We start from the raw sequence: 27747 nt of genomic DNA on the forward strand, positions 1-27747 counted from the left end.
GTTGACCCAAAAAACACACGTGATTTTTTGATTGACTTGTCTAAGATCTAGGACAAAGTGCCGCCTTTCGGAATTCCCCACCCCTCCAGACGTCAATTCTGCCTTTGAAATCCCGGTAATGTCCAGACATATGGCAGCCCTATACTCAGAGGGCAGTTGCCTCTTGCTATCATGTACATATTTACAAAATGTATCTTGAGAACAAGTTTCAGTATCAAAACTGATCTTGATAGTTGCTTCAGTTTTGATACTGAATTACAGCAACACTTAACTCTAGGAAGATGATTGAAGCTTTTTGTATTAATTCCCTATGCCCGTCACAACTTGGGTGTTTAACAGCTTGATTCCTAATATCCCTGTTTGATCAATGAGGTCTTTGACTGAGTCACTGGTAGTGGTTCCACATGACTCAGACACATAGTTGATACTCACCAGCAGACATGCATTCAGTATTCTGGGCTCAATGCTTTGCAACTCCTTCCTAGTTGAGATCACAGAAGTTTCAACTGTTTAATCTTGGTTGTATGTTTCTAACCTTAATGTACACTGTGCACAGACCACAGTCTTATGTATGTACAAATGTATAGGCTCTTGAAGAGAAGCTTATAGCTGCTTTACTTGTCTTCACTCACAAGTAGCTGCAGTGAAGGTTTATTCTTGGTTGTAGCTCATGGCTGATGAGGAGAGAGGCTAACCACTAGTCCTGCTTTGGATGATGTGCTAATTCAAATCCTGATATAGCTTAAGATAACAATAAAAGGACACGGGTGGCGCTGTGGTCTAAACCACTGAGCCTCTTGGGCTTGCAGATCAGAAGATCAGTGGTTCAAATCCCCATGACAGGGTGAGCTCCTGTTGCTCAGTCACAGCTCCTGCCAACCTAGGAGTTCAAAAGCACATCAAAGTGCAAGTAGATAAATAGGTACTGCTCTGGCAGGAAGGTAAATGGCGTTTCCGTGCACTGCTCTGGTTTTGGTGTTTCACTGTGCCTAGTCATGCTGGCCACATAACCTGGAAAAACTGTCTGCGGACAAACGCCGGCTTCCTCAGCCTGTAAAGTGAGATGAGCGCCGCAACCCCAGAGTCATCTGCAACTGGACTTAACTCTCAGGGGTCTTTTACCTTTACCTTTTTTAACAGTAAAAAGGACCATGGAGGAGCAAACCTACTGTAATCTAGGAGGCTGCACATTTGTGTAATCTCACTAAATTAAGATTTGCAATTAGCTTGTCATGGAACCCAGGACATTGGGTATTCTATGTGCAGTCTATATAGGTTTCAGGAGAGACCACATAACAAGCAGGATTTCACATTCTACACAATACACAATAGTAGTATTGTCTGCACTTAACCCTCCAAAAACTACCCAGGTATCACTAAAGTTATAAAAATATAAACATCTTACTCTTTTCCTTTATAGAAAATAGATTTCCAGAAGCAATTTCTTCATTACTTTAAGATGTTCTTTATTCTTCTAGCCACTCAAGGGCTTTTTTCCCCAAAAAGATATCACCTGCTCATTGTCTTCTGTGAAAGCTAAAATGTTTCTATACTCTTACAGAAAGATGATTTTACTATGGGGTGGAAATTTATTATTATTATTATAGTTTTGTTCCTGGGAGTTTGGTCTCAAGAGCCTCAAACAAATCAGCAATTGTGTTCCTTGGACTCAAGAGTCCCACAAAAATTAGCAGCGGTGTTCATTAAGCCTTGGTCCCAGGAGTCCAAAATGAATCATACAAAGTATGTAAACGTATGAACATACTTAAGCTAGAATAAACCAAAAACGCTTAGATTTGTTTACATTCCTGTTTCTAAAAAGTATACTATGTAATACTATTAAAAATGATAATGTCAACACCATATAAGTCTTTCTGGAACCTTCTTGTTTCAACTGGACCTTCTCATACTCATTTCTGATAGTTGTGTGAGGTATAACTAGCTCAGTGTTGCACATGCAATTTCCCCTTACCCACTGTGTTCTCCCATTTAGGATATCTGGAGGAGATGCCGTTTATTGCATTTTAATATATATTCATCTGAGGTCTGTATTTTATACTGTCTGAGAACTAGTTCTTCATTAACAACATCCCTATGTGTCCCTGAGATACCATCATGCATTCAACCCTCAACTTTGGTTGCAGAGGAGCCTTATGCTCATAACCCTGTTCCATAATATCATTTTTGTCTCAGTATCTTATGTGTCTGGGACTGGACACCTTGTGTTAAATCAGAGTTAAGGTGTTAACATGCATGGTAGCCTGGTCCTGAGTTTTCTATGAAACAAGAGTTCATCAGGGGAACTTGCCTGCTCTAAGGATGTAGCCCTGTAACTTTGAAATGCCAAACAAGGATCCAAAGCCTTTTTTCAGCAAATACTTTATAATTTTCAAATACAAGGGCCAGCAGCTCTTTTTCTATTTGTGCATGGTTACTTTTGCGGTTCGTGAGACACCGTGTAGCACATACCACTTGTCTCTGGAGTTTCCATATGTATGTGGGATTTAAGGTCTATTAATGTAGACTTCTGTTGCTTAGGGCAAAATATAGTGACTGATAATCTAATAAATAAATTAACCATTTAACAATTTTTTTAAAAAAAATCCCTTCACTAAAGCAGTTCCTTCTCTGGAGGCAACTATGGGCAATTCATAATCAGAATATTGTGTTCAAATCTTTAGACTATGTTAGCATACCATGTCTACAGAACATGAAGTTCTTTTCATTTATTCATACAGATTCCATACATTTGAGTACTTCCAGCTTTGTGAGGTCCAAATGAATTTGCAAGGAACATGTGTCACTTGTCTTTTTGGCTATGTTATTTAGATGTTATATACATCGTTCACTTTGCCCATTTCTCCAAAAACATAAGGGTACATCTGTTCAACGTGAATGTCTTTTGTTTGGCAAATTGCGTGTCATCTTTCAATGAATCCCAGAGCATGACTAGTTTTTTCTCTCCAAGCAATAGTTCTTTATTCCCATACACTATCACAAATAGGATGAACTCTATCAGTTCTGGGAAGCTTACCCCAACTCCCTGTGTGGAATTACTTTCCCTGTGTGAAACTCCAGTCTTATATTTTCCGAAAGTATGTGGCTTTGTTTTTTAAGATTTTGAGAAATTGTGTCAGTGGCCACTGTGTCAATTTCCCTAACTAAAGATGGGAGGTGGGAAACATGACCAACTTCCTGGGTTTTTAAAAGATACAGCTGTTTTAACTCTTTCTTGGTAAAAAAACAACAGCACCAGCCAGGTGTTTTACTTATGGGAAGGATGTCGTGTGTCCACTTATCTGCCACCAAAGGTTTAAAGTAATGAGGAGACACTTCTGGAACAATTTTATATACAGTATACAATGAGGATTCCAGCTTAATAGTCACTATGGTATGGTACAACACTTCATTTTAGAAATGTTACTTATGTGGGGCACAATAGTTTCAGGCAAAAATTCTTTACAGAGAACATTTAAGCCCCAGTTAGCACTCTTATTTAAAACTAGTTTCAGGATAGATTATTTCCATCTAAAATGGACATTTGTGCATTCTATCAAGAATCTCACAGCCCCTTCTAGGATTTTATTCTCAGCCTCAGGGAAGCAAATTGGGTTGCCCTCTAAAGCTAATCCCTAAATCCAATCAGAACAGGTCCTTCTCATCTGAAGTTCCTAAACAAGGGCTCATCCACACTTTTACTTCTTCCATAGTTAGAAACCAAGGATGTGAATAGGGTTGTTTTCTCCTTTCCCTACTCATTTCCTCAGGAAAACCCATTTTAGCTTTAAATAAAAAGAAATGGCATTCTACGGAAAAGCTTGTTATCAGATGAATGCTGTTGGAGAAGAGAAAGGGTTAGACATGCACTAAATGATAGACAGTCCCTTTCTAAATGCATAATTAACAGGCTATGTGAACAGAGAAGCAACAATGTTAATGGTATATCTACGCTGGAGGTCCTTTTGACACCCAGCAGATTTTGAGTCTGCATATCAAAATGTATCTAGAAGCTGTAACTGGTCATGATATCTCCACAGTTCCTTATCCTTAGACCTACAGAAAGAAATGTAACCTTTTCAGTATAAGTCTGGAAAAGATATTAATAGAAGAGTGCTTCACACCCAAGAGCTTTGATACAGCATTTTTAATCTCCTTATTTCTCATGCTGTAAATTATTGGATTGAACATGGGTGGTACAATGGTATACATCACAGTTATTGCAAAGTCGCCATTAGATGGAATTTTTGAAGGAGGCCTAAGGTAAGCAAAACATCCTGTGAAACAAAATAAGGAGAAGACAACCAGGTGTGGTATGCAAGTGGAGAAGGCTTTTTTCCTTCCCTGAACAGAAGGGAGTTTCACAACCACAGTAAAGATGTGTACATAAGTGACAACAATGAAGACAAAACATCCAAACACAAGTATTACACTCACCACTATAGCTCCAATTTCCATTAGGTAGAGGTTTGAGCAGGCAAGTGTAAGTAACTGTGGAATCTCACAGAAAAACTGATTGACAATGTTGGAGCAGAAAGGGGTTGCAAAAGTTGCACTCGTGTGCATGACTGCATTAAGAATTCCAGCAACCCACACACCAGCAACCATTTGTTTGCAGACTGCCCTGTTCATCACCATTTCATATTGTAATGGATTGCAAATGGCAACATAGCGATCATATGCCATGAGTGTAAGAAGGGCAACATCAGATGATACAAAGAAAAAGAATAAAAGCACTTGAGAAATGCATCCAGCATAAGAAATGTGTCTCATATTCATGAGGGAATTGGCCATCGATTTAGGGATGGTGACAGAAACAGCCCCTAGGTCCTGGATGGCCAAGTTCATCAGAAAGAAGTACATGGGAGTGTGAAGATGGTGGTCAAAAGTTATGGCAGAGATGATGAGAAGATTCCCAAATACAATTACCATGTACAATACCAGGAACAGAGAGAAGTGTAGAATCTGCAGTTCACGTACAGCTGAAAACTCCAGGAGCAGAAATTCAGAGACAGAGGATTCATTGGCTATCTTTGCATTCATTACTAAAATGACTGGTGCTTCTAGAAGAAAATAGGAAGATAAGTATAGGTTTAAGTCCTCTTCTGATAACTTATATTTGGTAACCAATACTGCTTTGGATGTGGTTTTTGTGGGAAATAGATTTAAAAGAAAGAATTGAACAAAATAGTGTAATAATAAATCTTCATCTGAAGGAGAACTTCACTTTCAGCTCCATATTGATACTGCACCATCGTCCTAAGATAAACTACTGCTAAGTAGTGCTTTTTCTTCTGGGATTTATAGGGGCAGAACTATCCTAACACTATAGAAATTTATTCATGCATGTGACTACAGCAGCAATAAATTTGGCTTAGCTTGTCATGGAAATCAGGTCACTGGTTTTTCTATGTGCAGTCTATGTCAGGTTTCAGGAAAAACCTAAAACAAGCACTAATTCCCATTCTACACAATTGACTATAGTAGCATTGTCTGCATTTTGTTCTCCGAAAGCTATCCAGGTATAACTAATGTTATAAAATATAAACATCTTACTATTTTTCCAGATGCAATTTCTTCATAACTTTAAGATGTTCTGTATTCTTCTAGTCACTCATGGATCTTTTTTTCTTTTTTAAAAATCTCCCCGTCCTTTTCTTCTGAGACAGTGAAAATGTTTGTATATACTTGCAGAACGATGATTTTACCATGGGGTGATAAATTAGTACCATCATTATATTTATGTTCGTGGGAGCTTGGTCTCAAGAGCCCCAAACAAAATAGCAATTGTTTTCCTGGATGCTTGGACTCAAGAGTCCCACACGAAGAAACCATGGTGCTTTTTTAAGACTTTGCCCCATGGGTCTAACACAAATACTGAAGATATGCAACTAAACCATCCTGTTTCAAAACAACACTATATAATATTTAAAATACTTGTGTGGGATATGACCAGCTCAGTATCCCCCCCCCCGCTGTGTTCTTCCTACTTCTGCTATTTTTTCCTCCCTTTTATGATATCTGAACTAGATACTTTCTGTTGCATTTGAATACTTGACAATCCGAGGTCTGTATTTGATATGATCTGGGAGTTACTTTCTGTTAAGAGCCCTACATGTCTATATGATACCATCATACCTTTTGACCATCACCTTTGGTTGTAGTGGGATTTATGTTCATAACTCTGTGCCATCATACATTTTTGCCTCTGTCTCTTTTGTATCTGAGACTGAACACCTTGTGTTAAGTCAGAGTTAATGTGTTCTGCATGTTGTAGTCTGGACCTGTGTTTTCTATTAAACTAGAGCTCAGCAGGGGATCTTCGTTTATCTACTTATGTGGCCCAGTCATTTTGTAATGTGAAATAAAGATCTGTTTTGAGTCTAAGGGTTTTTCCGTAAATGCTTTGCAATTTTTACTTTGCTTTCTGCCACCCCGCTAGTTCAGTAGCATGCAGTGAAATTTCTAATGGAGGAACAGTTGGGGCTAGAGGCACTAGCTTGCAAGGAGCATATATAACCATCTGAAGAGTATTATTTTGCCCTATCTCAGTTCAGTGCATGCACTTGTAGGGACTGGCAATTTTTAAACTATGAGTTCACACATACCACCTCAGTCTCACTGCTTATCTCACTGTGCTAAAAGCTCTGGGCAATGCAAGAGCCACCACTAAATTTCAACCAGGTGTAAACTCTAAGGAAATACGATAGATTTCACCTGGAGGGAAAAAAAATACTTGGAGTGTTCTTGAGGCCCTTGCTTGCAATGGTGACTAAGGGTTTGTGGTTTGTCCTGCTTATATTGGTCTCCCATATAGAAAGGTGTGAATTGTTTTACATTCAGCAACTCTTTTTCTATTTGTGACCTGAACATATTCAAAAGCTTGCAGTAGTCATTCATTAGGTTCTGTGATAATACTACCACAAGCAAGAATTTCATATATATCTTAGTGCTATCAATTCCTTTAAAAATGTGATACATTGTCTTGTTGGTGTAATATGAACAATAGGTTGAATTACAGAGTGCTTGGGCTCATGTCTTAAGGCGCACATCCACCATGTCTGAATGTTCTGAGATAAGGTTGCCAGGTGCACTTTGTTACCATGGCAACACCAACGAGGTTGCATATATGACTTACTGAGCCATTGCTTCAGGAATTATGTCTATACATAGACAAAGGTATAATAATCTCCAGGGCTTTGCTTTCATTATGGTTTTGTTGCTATCCTGCTTGCGTGTCAGGGCCTGAATCTGTGAGAGAAAGGAGAAGAGGTTGTAGGTTTTACAAAGCCGTATTAGCTAGCATGGTGATAGCGTTAGCAGATCTCTATACATATATATCTTTACTTCAAAGTCCAGAAGAACTGTACACATAGTAGTGTTTACACTACTATGTGTCTGGAGTGTCTATGTGTCTTGTGTCTGGAGACAATAAACACTTTGGTACTTTGAACTGTGTGGAAAAGGAGATTTTCCATTAACTGCTGACTCTGGAAGAAACTGTTCTAATGGGAGCAGGAAATTTGTGAAGACTCTGCTGATACATGCCACTAGATGAGGAGTAGTGAACTATCAACTGACTGCCACAAGGCACCAAAAAGTCTTGTGGTGCACCTTGGAGGCAGATTTAATATGAAATATGTGCATAAACACAAGCTCTTTATGTGTATTGGGATTTTCCATTTAAATACAATGTTCACCTTGCCTATTCCTTAAAAGAAATAAGGATACCTCTGTTCAGTATGAAGTCTTTTGTGTGGCTTATTGTGTGCCATCTTTCAATAAGTCCCAGAGCATGAAAACGTTTTTAGTTCTAGCAAAAGTTCTGTATTCACATAATATTGTAAATGGGATGGCCTCCATCTGATCTTGGAAGCTGACCCTCAATTCTCTGTTGACATACAACCAAGGAAGCGGGGGCAATTGGCAGGCCCCCAGCTGGCTCCATCCCACCAGCTGGTGTACCGGACAAACTCCAGTCCTTGGTGCCACATGAATCAGTGACCTGAACTTCAAAAGCTAGGGCATGATCTAGTCAGCAGAGATAAAGCTTCGCAACAGAAGTATGTGTGAGCATATTTACAAGCAGTTTATTCAGCATACATCAGGACAAAAGGAAAACATGTCTGATCCCCTTCATGTCCAAAGCAAGCAGCATAAGCAATAGCTATACACAAAACGAAAGTTCCCAGCAAGCTGTGCTGGAGTGTAAACAGGCACGTGACATACAACAATTCCACACGTCTGTTCTTAAGGTGGAACAGAATTATGCCAACATTCTCTGTGTGGAATTACTTCTCCGGTCTAATATTTTGTTTCTAAAAGGACTAGGTTTTTGTCTTGTTTTGTTGTTTAAGATTCTGATACTTTGTTTCAGTGATCACTGTGTCAGACTCTCTCACTGAAGATAGGAACTGGATAGCATGACCAATTTTCTGTTTAAAAGATACAACTCTCATTATTAACAACACTGGAGACTTCAGTTTCCTTACACTTACATGTGGGTTCCAGCTTTATGGTTACTCTTCAAAGGCACAACACTTCATTTTATACATGCATATTCATGTAAGGCACAGCATGTTGTTTCAGGCTGACACTCTTTACACTGAACTTTAAAACCCCAGTCAGCACTTTTCTTCGAACTTCTTCTCAGGATAGACTATTTCCACTTACAATGGGCGTTTGTTTCACTGCCTTAGCAACTATCTTACAACCCCTTCTAAGATTTTTAATTCCCCTCCAAGGAATCAAATTGGTTATCCATGTTTAGCTACAGTAGTTCCTAGTCCGAATCAGAATAGGTTCTTCTCTCTCCAGGTTGCTGTCTAAATGACAAATAAAGGTAAAGGTACCCCTGCCCGTACGGGCCAGTCGTGCCCGACTCTAGGGTTACGCGCTCATCTCGTTTAAGAGGCCGGGAGCCACCGCTGTCCGAAGACACATCCGGGTCACGTGGCCAGCGTGACGAAGCTGCTCTGGCGAGCCAGCACCAGTGCAGCACACGGAAACGCCGTTTACCTTCCCGCTATAAAGCGGTACCTATTTATCTACTTGCACTTAGGGGTGCTTTCGAACTGCTAGGTGGGCAGGAGCTGGGACTGAACGACGGGAGCTCACCCCGCCGTGGGGATTCAAACTGCCGACCATACGATCGGCAAGTCCTAGGCACTGAGGTTTTACCCACAGCGCCACCCGTGTCACTAAATGACAAATAGTGCCTATCTAACTGCCATACAATCCCAATCTGTTTGACAGCAAAGTTCTGAATTTTTTACTCACCAGTTCTTCCAGATTGGTTGATGTTCTAACAAACTCTGACTGCTGCTGACTCAAGATCTGTCCATTGCAGTCACGTTTATCTATGCTGCTATTCCATCACACTTCCATTTGTTCTAAGGGAATGGTGAATACCTCTGGTCCCTGATCTGTTCTTGTTTCAGGAGTGATGTAAAAATCTACACTGGCGGGTGAGGGGGTGTATCTCTTTTGTGTTTTCTCCCGAGCTTCCTTTAGATGGCAACATATTTTTGCAAAGAGGTTGTATCCCCCCCCCCCATGCATTCTGACACTTCCCTATCGCAGGGCAGTGTTTGTATTTCTGACTGCCTCCAACATGCCTGTACTTTTTGCTGAGATGTTAATTCAGATAGGTGTGCATGTGACATTCCAGTAAATCTATGAAATCCAGGCAACACCAAAAAACATTTCATCTAGGTGCTGTCACTCCCTTGAAAACCTGAATAGTCTGTTAAAATGACTCTTTGCATGATGTGGGGTGACAGAGTAGATAGGAAACAAGACCTGTTACTATCCATAAACCAGAGGACTAAGTGCTACTGAGATGTGTTCAGCCCGTTGTAGGCTACTTTGAAAACCTTGCAAGTGAACAATGGGGTATAAACTTCAACATACATACATAAATGGATTATCAGCATGCCATGTAATCTGACAAGCGAAGGAACGCAAGATGACCATGTGACACAGGGCAGATGTTGAGTCTGCATATATGAATTTATCAGGAAGATTTAACTTGAAATGATGCTATATTCCAGGAACTCCCTTTAATTACACCTTTTCAGAACAAGCCTGGAAAATATATCCAGAGGAGATTTCCTCAAACCCAACAGTTTTGATAATGCATTTTTTATCTCCTTATTCCTCATGCTGTAGATTATTGGATTGAACATGGGTGGAACAAGACTATACATCACAGTTAATGCAAAGTCCCCATCAGATGGAGTCTTAGAGGGAGGCCTAAGGTAAGCAAAACATCCTGTGAAACAAAATACGGAGAAGACAACAAGGTGAGGTATGCAAGTGGAGAACGCCTTTTTCCTTCCCTGTACAGAATGTAACCACGGAAGAAAAGGATGACTTAGAAAAAATATTGGGCCTGAAAATCTCCTCAAAAGCGAAATACTTGGGTATTTGGATCACCCCCAAGAACATAAACTTATTTAGGATAATTACACCAAAACTTGGTTAGAGATTAGAAAAAAACTTTATAACCTGGAGTAAATTAAAATTAACATTTCTGGGTAGGATATCCATTATAAAGATGAATGTGCTTCCAAAATTAATCTTTTTATTTCAAATGATTCCAATACTGGGCGAAGCAGGTTGTTTCAAGATATGGCAAAGAGAAATTTCCAAATTCCTGTGGGAATGGAAGAAACCTAGGATTAAACACCTGATCTTAATAGACATAAAAGAGAGAGGAGGCTTTTCTCTACCCGACCTAAAATTTACTACGAGGCAGCCTGTTTCACCTGGCTAAAAGATTGGTGCATGTTGCAGGATCTGGACCTCCTGGACCTGGAAGGTTTTGAGAACCGTTGGGGATGGCACGCCTACCTGATCTATGGAAAAGCGAAAATTCATAAAAATTTTACCAACCATATAATAAGAAAGTCACTCTTTGCTGTATGGGAAAAATATAAAGACCTGATGGAGCCTAAAGTCCCATGGTGGACTTCTCCAATAGAAGCCATAGCAGTAAAATGGAAAAAATACTCAGGAAAGCTGGCCAACATATAAAACACTTCTAAAAAATGACGATAACCAAATAAAATTTAAAAACTTTGAGGAAATAAGAGAACACATCTCAGACTGGTTCCAATACCATCAGTTATTTGAAAAATTTAAATCTGACAAACAAAAGGGGTTCTCAACAGAAATTTCCTGATTCAAATCTGATCTTGTAAATTCTAAAAGAAAAACTCTTTCCAAAACTTATCGACTCCTCCTTGACTGGACAGTGCCTATCTAACTGGCATACAATCCCAATCTGTTTGACAGCAAAGTTCTGTATTTTTTACTCACCAGTTTTTCCAGATTGGTTGGTGTTCTAACAAACTCTGACTGCTGCTGACTCAAGATCTGTCCATTGCAGTCACATTTATCTATGCTGCTATTCCATCACACTTCCATTTGTTTCTAAGGGAATGGTGAATACCTCTAGTCCCTGTTCTGTTCTTATTTCAGTAGTGATGTAAAAATCTGCATTGTCTGGTGAGGAGGTGTCTCTCTTTTGTATTTTTTCCTGACTTCCTTCAGATGGCAAAATATTTTTGGAAAGAGGTTGTATTCCCCCCCCCCTATGCATTCTAACACTTCCCTATCACAGGGCAGTGTTTGTGTTTCTGACTGCCTCCAAGATGCATGTAATTTTTGCTGAGATGTTGATTCAGATATGTGTGCATGTGACATTCCACTAAATCTGTGAATTCCTCTTCCCCCAAAAATATTTTCATCTAAGTGCTATCACTTCCTTGAAAACGTGAATACGTGGTTAAAATCACTGCAGTGTGTCATAGACGAAAGGAAATATGACCTGTTATTATCCATGTGTTAGAGGATTAAGGGGTGCTGAGATGTGTTCAGCCACTTTAAGAATCATGCAAGTGAACAATGGGGTATAAACTTCAACATACATACATAAATGTATTGTCAACATGCCATGAGATCTGACAAGCAAAAGTGTGATAGAGCTGAGCTGAAGGAATACAAGATGACCATTTGAAACAAGGCAGATTTTGAGTTTGCATATCTGAATCTATTAGGAAAATTTAATATGAAATGATGCTGTGTTCCAGGAGCGCCCTTTAATTATACCTTTTCAAAACAAGCCTGGAAGATATATCCAGAGGAGATTTCCTCAAACCCAACAGTTTTGATAATGCATTTTTGATCTCCTTATTTCTCATGCTATAGATTATTGGATTGAACATGGGTGGTACAAGACTATACATCACAGTTAATGCAAAGTCCCCATCAGATGGAGTCTTAGAGGGAGGCCTAAGGTAAGCAAAACATCCTGTGAAACAAAATACAGAGAAGACAACAAGGTGAGGTATGCAAGTGGAGAACGCCTTTTTCCTTCCCTGTACAGAAGGGATTTTCAGAACTGCAGTAAAGATGTGCACATAAGTGACAACAATGAAGACAAAACATCCAAACACAACTATTATACTCACCACTATAGCTCCAATTTCCATTAGATAGAAGTTTGAGCAGGCAAGTGTAAGTAACTGTGGGATCTCACAAAAGAACTGATTGAGAATGTTGGAGCAGAAAGGGGTTGCAAAAGTTGCACTTGTGTGCGTGACTGCATACAGAAGGCCAGCGACCCACACGCCAGCAACCATTTGTTTGCAGGCTGCCTTGTTCATCACCATTTCATATTGTAATGGATTGCAAATGGCAACATAGCGATCATATGCCATGACTGTAAGAAGGAAAATATCAGATGATAAGAAGAAAAGAAATAAAAGAACTTGAGCAACGCATCCACTGTAAGAAATGTGTCTGGTATTCATGAGAGAATTCACGATGGATTTGGGGATGGTGACAGAAACAGACCCTAGGTCCTGTATGGCCAAGTTCATCAGAAAGAAGTACATGGGAATGTGAAGATGGTGGTCAAAAGCTATGGCAGAGATGATGAGAAGATTCCCAAATACAATTGCCATGTACAATACCAGGAACAGAGAGAAGTGTAGAATCTGCAGTTCCCGTACAGCTGAAAACTCCAGGAGTAGAAATTCAGAGATAGAGGATTCATTGCCTATCTTTGCATTCATTACTAAAGTGACTGGTTCTTCTAGAAGAAAACAGGAAGATAAGCACAGGTTTAAGTCCTCTTCTAATAATCAATATTTGTTATCCAATATTGCTTCAGATATGATTTTTGTGGGATATAGATTTTTTTAAAAGTAGTGAACAAAATAGTGTAATAATAAATCTTCATCTAAAGGAGATGTTAGCTTTCAACTCCATATATGTTAAAATAAATTACTGCTAAGTAGTCTTTATGTATGCTACTAAAACGGCAAGAAAGTTATTTGCCCAAAAATTGAAAGAAAACGAAGAATCGACAAAAGAAGAATGGATACAAAAATTTATGCACTATACAGAAGTGGCAAAATGTACTGGAAAAATAAGAAATCAAGCTAACAAACATTTTATTAATGAATAGACTGAGGTAGACGGAGACCTCTAGGTATCCCACCTGGGGGGAGGCGAAGCCAAGCCTGTGGTAATGGTGCCACATCGGGTCCAGGGGGCTGCACATGACCATGCAAACGGCGCCCCCCATTTAATGTGGGGAGTGGTCATTATTGAATATTTATGAACAAATTGTTGTACTAAGCTGCAGTTTCATAAGAGTATATAATTAAAGTAGATGAATGAAAGAATCCGTTAAGATAATTTAGAATATGCTGGAAATGAAAATAAAAATAAAAATTAAGGAACCACGGAATGTGTCGAGTTTTGAAATGATAAAATAATTGTAAAACTATTGAAATGTATATAACTGACAACCATATATATATAAAATCAAACTACTGATGTTTCAAAACTTGTAGATGGTGCTGCTCACAAACTGGATCATCTTAAAGGATGGTCCTGGTTGCAGGCAGGCCCACAATACCGTTCCCCCACCCCTGGTATGGGGGGAATGATGCCCTTTACGCCAGAGTGGCATCACGATCACCCCAGGCCTCTTTTGGCCAATTGTGATTGAGTGGGGTGGATGCTGCCACTTCTGTAGTTCTATGTCCATCTTTGGCATATTTTCTGTCTATGTGGAAGTATGCAGAAACAATATGGAGAGGGCAGATGCCTCTTGCCATCATCTCCATATTTACAACACACATTTTGATAATTACTTAGATTTTGATACTGAATTACAGTAATACTTAAATATAGGAGGATGATTAGGTGCCCATATAATGGAGACTAAAATTTGCGGGTTTTGTGTTAATTTCCAGTGCAATGCCCATCACAACTTGAGTCTACAATACCTTAACAGCTTGCTTCCTAACATCCCTGTTTGATCAGTGAGGTCTTTGACTGAATCACTGGGAGTGATTCTACATGGCTCAGACACAGAGCACATACTTCCCAGGAGGCATGTATTCAGTATTCTGGGCTCAATGCTTTGCAACTCCTTCCTAGTTCAGATCACAGAGGTTTCAAGTGTTTTAATCTTTGTTGTATGTTTTTAACCTTAATGTGCGCTGTGGACAGACCACAGTCTTATAAATGTACAAATGTATAGACTCTTGGAGAGAAGCTTACAGCTGCTTTGCTGCTCCCCAGATCTTTTTGCTGCCACACTATGACAAGACAAGACAAGCAAAGTGCTAAAACTCTCTCCTAACTCACTAGGAGCTGCAGTGAAGGTTTGTTCTTGGTTGCAGCTCATGGCTGGTGAGGAGAGAGGCTAACCACTAGTCCTGGTTTGGATGGTGTGCAAGTCAAAACCTGGAGTAGCCTAAGATGGCAGTAAAAAGGAGCACAGAGGAGCAAAGCTCCTGTAATCTTCTTTCCAGGGCATTGCACATTTGTGAAGTATCACTAAGTTAAGATGGCTTAGCTTGTCATGGAAACCAGGTCACTGGGTTTTCTATGTGCAGTCTATATAGGTTTCAGGAGAGACCACATAACAAGCAGGATTTCACATTCTACATAATACACAACAGTTGATTTAACCCTCCAAAAACTACACAAAAACTACACAGGTATCACTAAAGTTATAAAAATAGAAACATCTCACTCTTTTCCTTTAAATAAATTTCCAGATGAAATTTCTTTATCACTTCAAGATGTTCTGTATTCTTCTAGCCACCCATGGATTTTTTTTTTCTTTTTCTTTTAATCTCTTCCTCCTTTTCTTCTGAGGCAGTGAAAATGTTTCTATACTCTTGCAGAATGAAGAGATTACCCATGGGGTGGAAATTTATTACTATTGTTACAGTTATGTTCCTAGGAGTTTGGTCTCAAGAGCCTCGATCAAATCAGCAATTGTGTTCCTTGTTGGTTGGACTCAGGAGCCCCACAAAAAGCAGCAGGAGTGTTTGTTAAGCCTTGGTCCCAGGAGTCCAACACAAATCCATCAAAGTATGTAAACTTCCACCTTAAACATTGCTCATGAAAATATTTAAGCTGGAATAAACCACAGACGCTTAGATTTATTTATGATCCTGTTTCTAAAAAAACCACCATATTATTTAATACTAATAATAGTGATGATGGTAATGCCATATAAGTCTTTCTGGAACCTTCTTGTTTCAACTGGATTTCTGATAGGTGTGTGAGGTATAACTAGCTCAGTGTTCCCCATGTACAGTAATTTCCCCTTACCCACTGTGTTATCCCATTTAGGATATCTGGAGGAGATGCTGTTTATTGCATTTTAATATATGCTCATTTGAGGTCTGTATTTTATACTGTCTGAGAGCTAGTTCTTCATTAACAACATCCCTATGTGTCCCTGAGATATCATCATGCATTCAACCCTTACCCTTAGTTGCAGAGGAGTCTATGCTCATAACCCTGTTCCATAATATCATTTTTGTCTCAGTATCTTATGTGTCTGGGACTGGACACCTTGTGTTAAATCAGAGTTAAGGTGTTAACACGCATGGTAGCCTGGTCCTGAGTTTTCTATGAAACAAGAACTCATCAAGGGAGCTTCCCTGCTCTAAGGATGTGGCCCTGTAATTGTGTGTCAAGGCCCCTCAGGCATCCCCAAGAGAAATAAAGACACAAGGACACAGCATTTTAGGTTAATGTTAGTTTAGGCCACAACTTTATTGGTTACAGAATGTGAGCGGTATTGGCTTAGGTATTGGCAAGAACAGACTACACTCCTGCCTGCCTTGCAGGAAGTCTGTAAGAGTAAATCACCAGCAGGGGGAGCCCTGCTGATGCGGATCAACTTGAGCATCCCCTGGATTCCTGAAGGGATCTTGGCATGGCCCTAGCCCCTCCACAGGCTTTGGATGAGATCCATATCCCCAGATTCCTTTAACGGAATACCCTTAAGCATGGAGGGGCAGGTGATGGCTGCACCTTCACTCCTCCACACAATACTATTCCAATGCCTAAGCACCACGCGAGCCCAAAGCTCACCACCAATACCCTCACACCTGCAGCCAATCTCTTATGCCTTTGATAATATCGGCCAACCAAACATTAATTTTGTGATGCCAAATAAGGATCTGTTTTGAGTCCAAAATCTGTCCATCCGTCTGCCCCCCCCCCCCAAATACTGTATAATCTTTACTTCACTTTCTGCCTGTCCACTAGAGTGGGACTTTTTGAGACTAGAAGCAACATGAAAAAATTTCTTAAGTACCTGTGATACAAACTTACGGCCCATGCCTGGGGGGGAAATAGCTCTCAAGTGTGACTATTTCAGGATTCTTTTGATTGAGTTAGCACAATGGTTATTTCTCCAAGCACATTAAAACTTAACTGGATTCCCTGTAAAAATACTTCAGCTAGAACAAATCATAGACACTTAGCTTGGCAAATATGTGGAGATATTTACTCACAGAGTTTCAAACCTTACAGCAAGCAAGTCTCTATCCATTGGCAGTACAAAAATTAAAGAAGTAAAAGTGATCTCAAAAAGTGACTCGAAATGAAAAGAGCTTCATTTTCTTGCAAAAAGGAACGTGCAATCTTTTGGTTGCATGTTAAGATCCCCAGGAGCTTCCCAATAATAAAGACTCAATTGACAAGGAATTTAGCTTTAGGTTATTGGCAAAATTTTGGCCACAATTTTATTGATTACAGATAGTGAGTGGTTTGTTTAGGCGTTGGTTCCTGACTAGCTGCACCTGACCTCAGCAGGACAAGACTGACCACTCGGCCCCACCATATTGTCAGTACAGGTAAACACCATGGGGGAGCATTGTTATGTTCATGTGACTCAAGTTCACCCCAAAATGCTCCCAGGGACTCTTGCATCGCCCTACCCCCAAAAAGGTGTTGACAAAAGCATGGCGAGTCCCTGGATTCCTTTAACAGAATACCTGTTGCACATTGGAGGGGCCAGGCTATCTGACCTCCCTTCCAGACCACCTTGAACCAATGCCTAACCACCACAAAAGCACCTGCGCTCACCGCCAAAAATTACTCACACCTGCAACCAAACCTTTAACCCCACTGACACTTTACTCAGCCAAACATCATTGCATGGACAGGCTGAGTCCCCCAAACCCTGGGTGGCCCTCGTGTGGAATAATGACTCAAGACAACGTGCTATGGGAGTAAAATTGGCCACAACTTTATTATGTTTCAGTTGTGGGTAGACCTTGGCTCAGGCATTGGGAGTTTATCCCTCCCAGTCCCCTGCTGGGGATCTGGGGAACATCAGGGTTATCCATTGTGGGGGTGGGGGTGGGCTGGTTCTGGAGAACATAGGTTCAAGCAGAGAGAGAGCCAGCCCCGGTTAAGCCGCCATCGCAGGGAGAGCAATGACAACCTCTAGGCATACGGCCAAAGCCTCCCCCCAAAACAACCCCTTTAACAAATAGATTAAAAATGGTGCTGAAAGAGATAATTCATAAAGATCAAACAGGATTTCTTCCCGGACGATTTATGCAATCCAATATTAGATGTATGATTAATGTATTAGAATATTTAGATATTAAAATCGATAAACCAGCAGCTATTATGTTGGTGGACGCTGAAAAAGCTTTTGGCAACGTGTCCTGGAAGTTTATGAAAAAATTAATGGGAGAAATCGGACTGGGAGAAAATATTTGTAAAGGAATAAATGCCATCTATTCGGAACAATATGCAAAATTGATCATCAACGGAAGAATTACTGAGGAGTGCAAAATAAACAAGGGAACCAGACAGGGCTGCCTACTGTTACCACTGATATTTATCTTGGTGATGGAAGTCTTGAACAATCAGATAAGAAAGGATCAGCTTGTTAAAGGCATCACTCTGGGAAACAAAACATATAAAATTAAAGCTTTTGCAGATGATTTACTTGTTATGACTGGAAACCCTAAAGAAAGTCTGAAAAGAGTGCTGGAATTGATTAAAGAATTTGGAGAAGTGGCAAGCTTTAAGCTGAATATAACAAAAACAAAAATGCTTGTTAAAAATGTAACCACGGAAGAAAAGGATGACTTAGAAAAAATATTGGGCCTGAAAATCTCCTCAAAAGCGAAATACTTGGGTATTTGGATCACCCCCAAGAACATAAACTTATTTCAGGATAATTACACCAAAACTTTATAACCTGGAGTAAATTAAAATTAACATTTCTGGGTAGGATATCCATTATAAAGATGAATGTGCTTCCAAAATTAATCTTTTTATTTCAAATGATTCCAATACTGGGCGAAGCAGGTTGTTTCAAGATATGGCAAAGAGAAATTTCCAAATTCCTGTGGGAATGGAAGAAACCTAGGATTAAACACCTGATCTTAATAGACATAAAAGAGAGAGGAGGCTTTTCTCTACCCGACCTAAAACTTTACTGCGAGGCAGCCTGTTTCACCTGGCTAAAAGATTGGTGCATGTTGCAGGATCTGGACCTCCTGGACCTGGAAGGTTTTGAGAACCGTTGGGGATGGCACGCCTACCTGATCTATGGTAAAGCGAAAATTCATAAAAATTTTACCAACCATATAATAAGAAAGTCACTCTTTGCTGTATGGGAAAAATATAAAGACCTGATGGAGCCTAAAGTCCCATGGTGGACTTCTCCAATAGAAGCCATAGCAGTAAAATGGAAAAAATACTCAGGAAAGCTGGCCAACATATAAAACACTTCTACAAAATGAAGATAACCAAATAAAATTTAAAAACTTTGAGGAAATAAGAGAACACATCTCAGACTGGTTCCAATACCATCAGTTATTTGAAAAATTTAAATCTGACAAACAAAAGGGGTTCGCAACAGAAATTTCCTGATTCAAATCTGATCTTGTAAATTCTAAAAGAAAAACTCTTTCCAAAACTTATCGACTCCTCCTTGACTGGACAGTGCCTATCTAACTGGCATACAATCCCAATCTGTTTGACAGCAAAGTTCTGTATTTTTTACTCACCAGTTTTTCCAGATTGGTTGGTGTTCTAACAAACTCTGACTGCTGCTGACTCAAGATCTGTCCATCGCAGTCACATTTATCTATGCTGCTATTCCATCACACTTCCATTTGTTTCTAAGGGAATGGTGAATACCTCTAGTCCCTGTTCTGTTCTTATTTCAGTAGTGATGTAAAAATCTGCATTGTCTGGTGAGGAGGTGTCTCTCTTTTGTATTTTTTCCTGAACTTCCTTCAGATGGCAAAATATTTTTGGAAAGAGGTTGTATCCCCTCCCCATGCATTCTAACACTTCCCTATCACAGGGCAGTGTTTGTGTTTCTGACTGCCTCCAAGATGCATGTAATTTTTGCTGAGATGTTAATTCAGATATGTGTGCATGTGACATTCCAGTAAATCTGTGAATTCCTCTTCCCCCCAAAATATTTTCATCTAAGTGCTATCACTTACTTGAAAACGTGAATACTTGGTTAAAATCACTGCAGTGTGTCATAGCCGAAAGGAAATATGACTTGTTATTATCCATGTGTTAGAGGATTAAGGGGTGCTGAGATGTGTTCAGCCACTTTAAGAATCATGCAAGTGAACAATGGGGTATAAACTTCAACATACATACATAAATGTATTGTCAACATGCCATGAGATCTGACAAGCAAAAGTGTGATAGAGCTGAGCTGAAGGAATACAAGATGACCATTTGAAACAAGGCAGATTTTGAGTTTGCATATCTGAATCTATTAGGAAAATTTAACTTGAAATGATGCTGTGTTCCAGGAGCGCCCTTTAATTACACCTTTTCACAGCAAGCCTGGAAGATATATCCAGAGGAGATTGCCTCAAACCGAACAGTTTTGATAATGCATTTTTGATCTCCTTATTCCTCAAGCTTGGCAAGTATGTGAAGATATTTACTCACAGAGTTTCAAACCTTACAGCAAGCAAGTCTCTATCCATTGGCAGTACAAAAATTACAGAAGTAAAAGTGATCTCAAAAAGTGACTCAAAAAGAAAAGATGCCATGTAATCTGACAAGCGAAAGAATGCAAGATGACCATGTAACACAGGGCAGCTGTTGAGTCTGCATATATGAATTTTTCAGGAAGATTTAACTTGAAATGATGCTATATTCCAGGATCTCCCTTTAATTACACCTTTTCAGAACAAGCCTGGAAAATATATCCAGAGGAGATTTCCTCAAACCCAACAGTTTTGATAATGCATTTTTGATCTCTTTATTCCTCATGCTGTAGATTATTGGATTGAACATGGGTGGAACAAGACTATACATCACAGTTAATGCAAAGTCCCCATCAGATGGAGTCTTAGAGGGAGGCCTAAGGTAAGCAAAACATGCAGTGAAACAAAATACGGAGAAGACAACCAGGTGAGGTATGCAAGTGGAGAACGCCTTTTTCCTTCCCTCAACGGAAGGGATTTTTAGAACTGCAGTGAAGATGTGCACATAAGTGACAACAATGAAGACAAAACATCCAGACACAAGTATTACACTCACCACTATAGCTCCAATTTCCATTAGGTAGAAGTTTGAGCAGGCAAGTGTAAGTAACTGTGGGATCTCACAAAAGAACTGATTGACAATGTTGGAGCAGAAAGGGGTTGCAAAAGTTGCACTCGTGTGCATGACTGCATACAGAAGGCCAGTGACCCACACGCCAGCAACCATTTGTTTGCAGGCTGCCTTGTTCATCAACATTTCATATTGTAATGGATTGCAAATGGCAACATAGCGATCATATGCCATGACTGTAAGAAGGGAAAAATCAGACGATACAAAGAAAGCAAATAAAAGAACTTGAGCAACACATCCAGTGTAAGAAATGTGTCTGTTATTCATGAGAGAATTCACGATGGATTTGGGGATGGTGACTGAAACAGCCCCTAGGTCCTGGATGGCCAAGTTCATCAGAAAGAAGTACATGGGAGTGTGAAGATGGTGGTCAAAAGCTATAGCAGAGACGATGAGAAGATTCCCAAATACTGTTGCCAGATACAATGCCAGGAACAGAGAGAAGTGTAGAATCTGAAGTTCTCGTATTGCTGAGAACTCCAGGAGCAGAAATTCAGAGACAGAGGATTCATTACTTATTTTCTCCTTCATTAATAAAAATCTTCCTGTCACTGGAAGAAAACAGAAAGATAAACATTGGTTTAAGTCCTCTTGTAATAACAAATATTTACTACATTGGAAGAGGGTTTTTGGATGTTGAAGGTAAAAGAAGTGAACAAAAAAGGAGAAACAATAAATATTTATTTTAATGAGAACATAGCCTTCAACTCCATATAGATAATATATCATTATTTTAAAATAAACTTCCCACTTTTTCAAAACTAGTAGATGTTCTCAAGCTCTTGAAGTTTAATGCTGCCACTGCTAGAGGAGGAACACAGGAGTCCTACTGCCATCATTGCCATACTTGCTTAGTATATGGCAATATGCAGAGGACAGATGTACCTTGAGAGAATTCCCATATTTATAAAAGGTATTTTGATATTGTAATTCAGCATCAAAACTGAAGTAACTCTCAAATATAAGGGGATAACTTGCTGCCTATATGATGCAAATTCAAAATCAAGTTTCTTCTATTAAATTCCAATGTCCATAACAATCTGGGTCATGAACATGTTAAAAGCTTGATTCCTGATATCCCCCTTCACTCAGTGAGTCTTTTGCAGTAGTAACTGATAATAGTTCCACAAGACTCACACACTTGGCTCATACTCACCTGTATTATGTATTCTAGGTCTAATGTTTAGTACTCCTTCTTAGCTAAGATCACACAAGTTTCAACTATTTTTATCTTTGTTATATGTTTTCAACCTTAATGCATGCTGCACACAAACCACATTGTTTTGCATGTAAAATATATAGGCTTACAACTGCTTTGCGCTTACCCAGATATTTTGGCTGCCACATTATGCTAAGCCAAGACAAGGTTCTTCAGCTCCCTCCTCACTCACTTGGAGCGGTAATGAAGTTTTTTTCTTGGTTAATATTCATGGTTGGTGAGGAGAGAGCCTAACCACTAGTCTTGGCTTGGATGATAGGCTAAAACAAAACTTGGTGTAGCTTGAGTTGACTGTAAATAGCATTATGGAGGAGCAAAGCTACTGTACTCTTCTCTCCATGAGGTTCAACATTTGTGCAGTCTTCCTAAGATAAAATTTGGTTTAGCATGTCACGGAAGCCAGATCATTGGGTATTCTACATGAGTCTAAATAAGTGTCAGGAACCACAACAAGCACGTTTTCCCATTCTACACAATACACTACAGAAGTATTGTCTGAGTTTAGTCCTCTGAAAACTACCCAGGTATCACAAAAGTTATAAACATATACCGGTAAATATCTTACTCTTTTCCTTAATAGAAAGTAGATTTCCAGATGCAATTTCTTCATCACTTTATTTTCATCTGTATTTTAGAAAATCACCCCATCCTTTTGTTCTGTAACATTGAACATATGGGTATACTCTTGCAGAATGAAGCTTTTAACATGGAGTGGAAAATTATAACCTCTCTCTCTCTCTCTGTATATATCTAATGCACTCCTCAGAGTTTGGTCTCAAGAGCCCAACACAAATTAGCCATTGTGTCTCTGGAAACTTGGACTCAGGAGTTCCACTAAAATAAAAGCAGTGTTTCTAAAGACTTAGCCCCAGGAGTCTAACACAAATAATCAATGTATGTAAAAAACAAAACAAAACTTCGAGTTTCTAAACAGCACGCTTTCTAATATTTAAAATAATAATATTGCTACATAAGTCTGTCTGGAACCTTCTGGTTTCAACTGGACTTTCTCAGACTCATTTCTTTCTTTCTTTTTAAATAATGTTTTTATTTATTTTCATGGTACTGAGAGTTGTATGACACATGACTGGCTCAGTGCTCACCGCTCCTTCTCCTCACTCCCCCCCCCCCCGCTGTGTTTTGGTCAATGCTCAAAATTTCACCCAGGTGTTTATCTTGTGAACTGCCATGAGAGCTTGTGATGAAGGTTGGTTTTTAAATCTAATAAGTAGTAAAATAATAATAATAACTCTAAGGAAATACTATAGTATTCCACCAGGAAAAAAAATAGTTGGAAGGGTATCCTTGAAACTACCATTTGCAATGCAGACATAGGGTTTCTCATCTACTTCTGGTAATATTGGTCTCCAAAGATAAATTTGTGGATTTGTTTACATTCAAATACAAGGGCCAGCACCTCTAATTCTATTTGTGTGTGGTTGCTTTTGCGGTTGGTAAGAGGGCTTGCAGCACATCCTACTTGTCTCCAGAGTTTCCATATCTATGTGAGATTTAATGTGTATCACTGTTGACTTTGGTTGTCCTGGGCAAAATATAGTGACTGACATACGAATACATAAATTAACAAGTTAACATTTGGTTGTTGTTTTTTTTAAAAAAAATCCATTATAAAAGCAGTTCCTATGCCTACTCTGGAGGTAACTATGGACAATTCATAATCAGAATATTGTGTTCAAATCTTTAGACTATGTTAGCATGCCATGTCTACAGAACATGAAGTTCTTTTCATTTATTCATAAAGATTCCATACATTTGAGTACTTCCAGCCTTGTGAGGTCCAAAGGAACTTTGCAAGGAACATATGTCACTGGTCTTTTTGGCTATAGTATTTAGATTTTATATACATCGTTCACTTTGCCCATACCTCCAAAAACATAAGGGTACCTCTGTTCAACGTGAATGGCTTTTGTTTGGCAAATTGCGTGTCATCTTTCAATGAATCCCAGAGCATGACTAGTTTTTTCTCCAAACAATGGTTCTGTATTCCCATACACTATCACAAATAGGATGAACTCTATCTGTTCTGGGAAGCTGACCCCCAATTTCCTGTGTAGAATTACTTTCCCCGTGTGGATCTCAACTCTTACATTTTCCAAAAGGATGTAGTTTTGTTTTTTAAGATTTTGAGAAATTGTGTCAGTGGCCACTGTGTCAGATTCCCTCACTAAAGATGGGAGGTGGGAAACATGACCAATTTCCTGGGTTTCTTAAAGGTACAACTCTCCCTAGTAACAACACTGGAGACATTTTAACTCTTTGTGGGTAAAAAACAGCCAGGTCTTCTTCTTATGGGAAGGATGCCCTGTGTCCACTTATCTGCCACCAAAGGTTCAAAGTAATGAGGAGGCACTTCTGGAACAAAGATAGAATTTTATAGATTTACATTCATTGAGGATTCAAACTTAATAGTCACTCTCTTAAGGCACAACACTTCATTTTAGAAATGTTACTTGAGTGGGACACAATAGTTTCAGGCAAAAACTCTTTACACAGAACTTTTAAACCCCAGTCAAAACACTAGTTTAAAACTAGTCTCAGGCTAGACTTTTCCCAACTAAAATGGATATTCGTGTCACTGCCTAGCAAGAATCTCACAGCCCCTTCAAGGGTTTTTTCCTTAGCCTCAAGGAAGCAATTTGGGTAGCCCTCTAAAACTAATCCCGAAATCCAATCAGAACAGGTCCTTCTCATCTGAAGTTCCTAAACAAGGGCTCATCCACATTTTTCCTTTCCCCATGGCTAGAAACCAAGGATGTGAGTGGGTTTCCCCTCCTCCTTTTTGTAGGAAAACCCACTTTAGCTTTAAATAATAAGAAATGAGAATCCACAGAAAAGCTGATTGTCAGATGAATGCACTGGGTCAGAAAGGGTACACATGCACTATATGACAGACATTCCCTCTCTAAATGTATGATTAACAGGGTATGTGAACAGAGATGCAACATTGTTAATGGTACATCTACGCTGGAGGAACACAAGAGGTCCTTGTGACACCTGGCAGATTTTGAGTCTGCATATCAAAATGTTTCTAGAAGCTGTAACTGGTCATATCTCCACAGATCCCAATGCTTATACCTACAGAGAGAAGTGTAATCGTTTCAGTATAAGTCTGGAAAAGATATTAATAGAAGAGTGCTTCACACCCAAGAGCTTTGATACAGCATTTTTAATCTCCTTATTTCTCATGCTGTAAATCATTGGATTGAACATGGGTGGTACAATGGTATACATCACAGTTATTGCAAAGTCCCCATTAGATGGAATTTTTGAGGGAGGCCTAAGATAAGCAAATGCTGCTGTGAAACAAAATACGGAGACGACAAGAAGGTGAGGTATGCAAGTGGAGAAGGCCATTTTCCTTCCCTCAACAGAAGGAACTTTCAGAACCACAGTAAAGATATGTACATAAGTGATAACAATGAAGACAAAACATCCAGACATAAGTATTACACTCACTACTATAGCTCCAATTTCCATTAGGTAAATGTTAGAGCAGGCAAGTGTAAGTAACTGTGGGACCTCACAGAAGAACTGATTGACAATGTTTGAGCAGAAAGGAATCACAAAAGTTGCACTAGTGTGCATGGCTGCATTGAGAAAGCCAGAGACCCACACACCAGCAACCATTTGTTTGCAGGCTGCCCTGTTCATCACCATTTCATATTGTAATGGATGGCAAATGGCAACACAGCGATAGTATGCCATGACTGTAAGAAGGGAAAAATCAGATGATGAAAAAAAGGAAAATGAAAGAACTTGAGCAATACATCCAGCGTAAGATATGTGTCTGATATTCATGAGGGAATTGGCCATCGATTTAGGGATGGTGACAGAAACAGCCCCTAGGCCCTGTATGGCCAAGTTCATCAGAAAGAAGTACATGGGAGTGTGAAGATGGTGGTCAAAAGCTATGGCAGAGATGATGAGAAGATTCCCAAATACAATTACCATGTACAATAAACAGGAACAGAGAGAAGTGTAGAATCTGCAGTTCCCGTACAGCTGAAAACTCCAGGAGTAGAAATTCAGAGATAGAGGATTCATTGCCTATCTTTGCATTCATTACTAAAATGACTGGTGCTTCTAGAAGAAAACAGGAAGATAAGCACAGGTTTAAGTCCTTTTCTAATAATCAATATTTGTTATCCAATACTGCCTCAGATATGATTTTTGTGGGATATAGATTTTTTTAAAAGTAGTGAACAAAATAGTGTAATAATAAATCTTCATCTAAAGGAGATGTTAGCTTTCAACTCCATATACGTTAAAATAAATTATTTCTAAGTAGTCTTTTTTTGTTCTGGGAATTTTAGGGGTAGAGCTACCCAAATAGCATTGAAATTTATTCATGTATGCTACTACGATGGCAAGAAAGTTATTTTCCCAAAAATTGAAAGAAAAAGAAGAATCGACAAAAGAAGAATGGATACAAAAACTTATGGACTATGCAGAAGTGGCAAAATGTACTGGAAAAATAAGAAATCAAGCTAAAAATCATTTTATTAAAGAATGGACTGAGGTAGACGGAGACCTCCAGGTATCCCACCTGGGGGGAGGTGAAGCCAAGCCTGTGGTAATGGTGCCACATAGGGTCCAGGGGGCTGCACATGACCACAGAAAGGGCGCCCCCATTTAATGTGGGGAGCGGTCATTATTGAATATTTATGAACAAATTGTTGTACTAAGCTGCAGTTTCATAAGAGTATATAATTAAAGTAGATGAATGAAAGAATCCGTTAAGATAATTTAGAATATTCTGGAAATGAAGATAAACATAAAAATTAAGGAACCACGGAATGTGTCGAGTTTTGAAATGATAAAATAATTGTAAAACTATTGAAATGTATATAACTGACAACCATAAATAAATAAAAAAAAACTACTGCTGTTTCAAAACTAGTAGATGGTGCTACTCACAAACTGGATCATCCAAAGCTCACCACCAATACCCTCACACCTGCAACCAACCACTTATGCCTTTGATAATATCGGCCAACCAAACATTAATTTTGTGATGCTAAATAAGGATCTGTTTTGAGTCCAAGGTCTGTCCATCCGTCTGCCCCCACCCCCACGCAAATACTTTATAATCTTTATTCACTTTCTGCCTGTCGACTAGAGTGGGACTTTTTAAGACTAGAAGTAACATGAAAAAAATTCTTAAGTACCTGTGATGCAAAATTACGGCCCATGCCTGGGGGGGAAATAGCTCTCAAGTGTGACTATTTCAGGATTCTTTAGATTGAGTTAGCACAATGGTTATTTCTCCAAGCACATTAAAACTTAACTGGATTCCCTGTAAAAATACTTCAGCTAGAACAAATCATAGACACTTAGCTTGGCAAATATGTGGAGATATTTACTCACAGAGTTTCAAACCTTACAGCAAGCAAGTCTCTATCCATTGGCAGTACAAAAATTAGAGAAGTAAAAGTGATCTCAAAAAGTGACTCAAAAAGAAAAGATGCCATGTAATCTGACAAGCGAAAGAATGCAAGATGACCATGTGACACAGGGCAGCTGTTGAGTCTGCATATATGAATTTATCAGGAAGATTTAAC

At 39.2% G+C, this 27747-nt stretch overlaps 3 protein-coding genes across 3 annotated transcripts; all 3 read right to left on the reverse strand.

Annotated features, from left to right (window-relative positions):
• Nucleotides 1-4053: 4053 nt before the first annotated feature.
• LOC310747430 (olfactory receptor 14A16-like) lies at nucleotides 4054-5010 on the reverse strand (the record flags this gene model as incomplete). The annotated part of the gene is made up of 1 exon (XM_083581800.1): nucleotides 4054-5010. The coding sequence occupies exon 1, from the start codon at nucleotides 4927-4929 to the stop codon at nucleotides 4054-4056; it is 876 nt and encodes a 291-aa protein (XP_083437926.1). The 5' UTR covers nucleotides 4930-5010.
• A 7091-nt stretch (nucleotides 5011-12101) lies between these two features.
• On the reverse strand, nucleotides 12102-12722 carry LOC310747431 (olfactory receptor 14A16-like; the record flags this gene model as incomplete). The annotated part of the gene is made up of 1 exon (XM_083581801.1): nucleotides 12102-12722. The coding sequence occupies one exon, from the start codon at nucleotides 12720-12722 to the stop codon at nucleotides 12102-12104; it is 621 nt and encodes a 206-aa protein (XP_083437927.1).
• Nucleotides 12723-20499: 7777 nt separating this feature from the next.
• LOC310748574 (uncharacterized protein) lies at nucleotides 20500-26249 on the reverse strand (the record flags this gene model as incomplete). The annotated part of the gene is given in 3 exon segments (XM_083584426.1): nucleotides 20500-21497; nucleotides 25330-26146; nucleotides 26148-26249. Coding segments are annotated over 3 exon segments (1917 nt in total).
• Nucleotides 26250-27747: the final 1498 nt, after the last annotated feature.

This window comes from Podarcis filfolensis, assembly GCF_964270895.1.
Source record: "Podarcis filfolensis genome assembly, chromosome: 13".
Classification (NCBI taxonomy): Eukaryota; Metazoa; Chordata; class Lepidosauria; order Squamata; family Lacertidae; genus Podarcis; species Podarcis filfolensis.